The sequence below is a fragment of the Acyrthosiphon pisum genome, chromosome X (assembly GCF_005508785.2).
Source record: "Acyrthosiphon pisum isolate AL4f chromosome X, pea_aphid_22Mar2018_4r6ur, whole genome shotgun sequence".
NCBI lineage: Eukaryota > Metazoa > Arthropoda > Insecta > Hemiptera > Aphididae > Acyrthosiphon > Acyrthosiphon pisum.
Genome location: NC_042493.1, coordinates 43617838 through 43621967, shown reverse-complemented (window position 1 = coordinate 43621967; position 4130 = coordinate 43617838). Strand labels below are relative to the sequence as shown.

The 4130-nt window shown below is 26.8% G+C and overlaps 1 protein-coding gene across 5 annotated transcripts; it reads left to right on the top strand.

The window, feature by feature from the left end:
- The first annotated feature begins 8 nt into the window (after positions 1-8).
- LOC100574194 lies at positions 9-3136 on the top strand. 5 transcript variants are annotated; one of them, XR_001680493.2, is made up of 7 exons: positions 9-236; positions 301-515; positions 616-766; positions 878-1082; positions 1178-1292; positions 1484-1735; positions 1818-3136. XR_001680493.2 is itself a non-coding variant. In XM_008191312.3 (6 exons), the coding sequence occupies exons 2-5, from the start codon at positions 462-464 to the stop codon at positions 1188-1190; spliced, it is 420 nt and encodes a 139-aa protein (XP_008189534.1). In that variant the 5' UTR covers positions 9-236; positions 301-461; the 3' UTR covers positions 1191-1292; positions 1484-3136. The 5 variants fall into 5 exon arrangements, 2 of the variants coding, with proteins under 2 accessions (XP_008189534.1, XP_008189533.1); XR_003838880.1 differs by having other exon boundaries at positions 1484-2164; positions 2223-3136; XR_001680492.2 differs by having other exon boundaries at positions 1484-2335; positions 2415-3136.
- Positions 3137-4130: the final 994 nt, after the last annotated feature.

The following is a 4130-nucleotide window of genomic DNA, read 5'->3' as shown; positions in this document are numbered from 1 at the left end:
TTTTTTTTTTGTTTTTACTTTCTGTCCAGCGTCTACTACCTTGTCATGTGTATTTTTAAAAGTAAAATGAACTGTACATTTTTAATTGTACCTAGTGTTGTTTTAAGTGTTATTACCATTTTTGAACGGTTGTTGTTGTTGTTATTGTTTTCATACTTCATCAAAATGGTTTTAATGTGCTCAGTTTCACTTTGTAAAAGTGTTTCATTGAAACAACACAATGTTAAACTACAAAAGTAAATATACAATATATTATATATGATATTGTATTTTTATTAATGATTTTGCCATTTATTATAGGTTTGCTACATCAGAAGAACTTAAGCATAAATGGCTAGATAGTATTGAGTCATACTATCCTAATTTTAAAATTAGCAAATTCAGTTTAGTGTGTAGTAAACATTTTGCTGAAATCGATTTTATTAAAACCACTAGATCAAAATCGTTTTCACTACGTAAAGATGCAGTACCCTCGTTGTTTGACGTTGAAGAATGTGTGCATGTTTTCAATGATAGTAAGTTATTGTATTGTTATACACTGTATTCCATTATGTTACCTATATACTTATAAATGTATAATATTATTACATTTTTATACTTAATATAATTACCTAGGTGAACATCAAGTTTATGGTGATTCTAGTATTATTAGCCTATCTACTGTTGATGTTATGGAAGTTGAACCAACATAATATTCATTTTGTAAAGATGCAGTACCTACGTTGTTTGACGATGAAGAATGTGTGTATGTTTTTAATGATAGGTAGTAAGTTATTGTATTGTTATACACTGTATTCCATTATGTTACCTATATACTTATTATAAATATTAAAATGTATAATATTATTAAATTGCTCTACTTAATATAATTACCTAGGTGAACTTTATGGTGATTCTAATATTCCTAGCACATCTATTATTGATGTTATGGAAACTTCCACAGGTGTAACTACACCACCAAAGATGAGTAATAATTCCAATATTTCTGGACCATCAAACGTTGATGTTATAGAAACTTCTATTTTGGATATTCAAGTACCAGTAACTCCAAAAGGAATGATGAATACCACCAATAAGTCCATGTAATTATTATTATTTATTTAGTTATGGCATTTTTTATTAGTTTAGTTATTGTTATTATTAAAAATAATATTATTACTAATATTGTACTTTACAGGGAAAGAAAATAGGTCTATCTTAAAGGCAGCTAGCAGATTTATCATTTATATTGGTTACTTTTTATAAAACCCTATGAACAATTCAATTACAATCTCATAAAAATAAAAGTAAAGGTAAATTATATATTGTTTAAAAATAATTTGTCTGATAAAATACTATAGGTACTCTTAAGATTATTTCTGACCAGTTTGATGTATTTAAAGATATTGGTTTAATTGTAAGTGGCTCATCAGGCCAATATTGGTAAACATAGTGTTTATTCCTTGGTGCAAAATTAATTTAAAAATTAATTTATTATTTTTAGATTTATTTCAAAATACAAAATTGATGACACTTAAGACATAACATTCACTCTTCTTCTTAATTGTATAACGCATCCATTGACCAAAAGAGATGTGCAGAGCAATGGGTTCAAAGACCACCAGACCATCATGTTGACTTGATTCTTGATGCATTTATTTTGACTGTTCACTGCCACCAAATTTGATCGCCCATAAAAAGGCAAGCTGCACCAGGCAAATAACTATGGATATGGGATACAATTTGCTGTCCTTAGGTAGAGCAATACTAAATGGATTCGAACATAGTTATTACTCATTACTAGCCATCTTTGACTCAGGCCATGTCGAACTTTTCAGTGATGAGAAGTACCTCAAATTATGGTTTGTGGATAGGAAGGTTAGTTGACACAGTCATCCTTTTTCTCAACCATTCAACATGATATGCATTTACCCAAAAATGATGAGTATATATATTGATAAGATTGCGTGGGTTCAGTTGATTTGATTGCACGTCAGTGTCCTATGCATATGTTGCTGAACCGCGGGTTCGAAAACCTTTGCATTATTTTTTAATTAATACTCTATGCATTTTCTTTGATCCACTCCCTTCAAATTTGAGCACCTAAAAGATGTTCCAACATGAGACGAGACCGTGTCAATCTTTCGATTTTTGGGAATTCAAAGTATATCAATAAATCAATATGGTAAGCATAAATTATGAAAAGTAAAATTAATATTGTAATTGTAATTGTATCTGTCAAGATATGTTTTAAAATTTGTTACTATAAACATTGGTTAAATAATACACAAATCGACCACACATATAGAAAAAATGGCATTCACCAATTAGATTCAACTGATAGATATATAATCTGGTATGGAATATTGTTTTTTTTAAATCATAATAATCTTTCCTTTAAATCTATTTTACAAAAATGTTTTCTATATTTTTAGTGAAAGAATATTTAAACAGAATTGGAACAATAGAAGGTTCAAGATACTTCCACAAGAAAGTCCAACAACTACCAAAACAATATATGATGAGTTGTTCATTATAATCGGAGATATATCGACAAATCTAAAATTCTTCTAATGATAGTTCACAATATTATTCTTATTATTTGGTGGGTCATGAACACGCTCATGGGCAATACTAGAAAAAAGTCGGGGCTATGAAAATGGACATTGGCTCCCTTATTTGGCTCATTATTTATACCCACAGTAGTAATCCTTGATTCACAACATTTATTATCAAGCTGCTGTTACGTTAATTTATATCATCTTGTATAATACAAACCGATTTTAAAAATATAAGTAACCTCACAATATAAAAATAAAATAATACATTAAAAAAATGTATGAATATATAATTTGGATACTACCATAAAAATAATGCCGCTTAGTGCATGACAGGCAGCGCTCATTTTTTGTGCCCGCAAGCCACAACTATAAACATCATCATAGGTCAAGCCAAAATATATCAAAAAAATTGTCCTCCACCCAAAAAATAATTCTTTTTTTCTTTACCAGTTGTGTAGTAAATGAATTTCAAGAATACTAATCCTGAATATAGTACTCAATCTGTATTACTCATATAAGTAAAACATTGTACCTATTTACTTTGTAGGTATTACATTTTAATAGAAATAATATAATACATATTATATATTTTATTATATTTTTTTTTTCATATTTGTCATTTTTGATCTGTAGTTTTGTCTATGAGTATGATTATTGAAATTTCTAAACCGAGTTTGATGAAACGCATTAAGATAATTGTGTGCATTTGAATGCATCAGTGGTAATCTCTATAATAGTACTATATAATATGTTTGATATATTAAATTTTCTAGTTTGATTTGATTAATGTTTTATTATATACAATGAACTAAATAGTATCCATATAGAATTCAGCCTAATTTTAATTTATTTTTTCTTTTTGTTAACTTAAAAAATTTTTTTTTAATGATTGAACTTAGGTATTAGGTAATTGAATATTTATAATCATATTAGAAATACAATTTTTTACCATTGAATAATTTTTAATTTGGATTCTAGTGGTTCCTGGGCATTAACTGGAAATACAAATTACCAGTTATATCTGTTAAACTATTAATTTACTAATACTTTTTGATTTTTATAATTTTTAATAATTTAACTTTTTTGAAGTTTATTCTCATAGAAATGCATAGGTATTTTATTGTATTTTAATTTATTAAGTTTCAAGCCCTGATAATAAATAATAATTTTTGATAGTTAGTTTAGGTGCAAAATATTTTATGAATTTAGAGTAAACCTTGTTTCATTATTTTAAATAATTTTTATCAACACATTTCATAATACAACACTAAAGCTAATTACTTCATCACCTAATAGTTAAAATTAAACTTACTATGACAGTAGGTACCTACTAGTTACTAGTAGGTATAAACTAATTTTATGTAACTTGTTTTTCTATAGTAAATTAGTCTACCTATTTGAAGCAATATTTATTTTTAAATAAATAATTTCTAATAATAGTATTAAAATCAGGTACCTAGGTAAATAGTGCATTGAAAATAACAAATAATCAAACATTAAACTTGTAACATTAAACATCTATTTATCTGTCACCAAAACATTGAAGTATAATAAATTGCCTATAAATATGGTTGGATACATTTTTCGTTT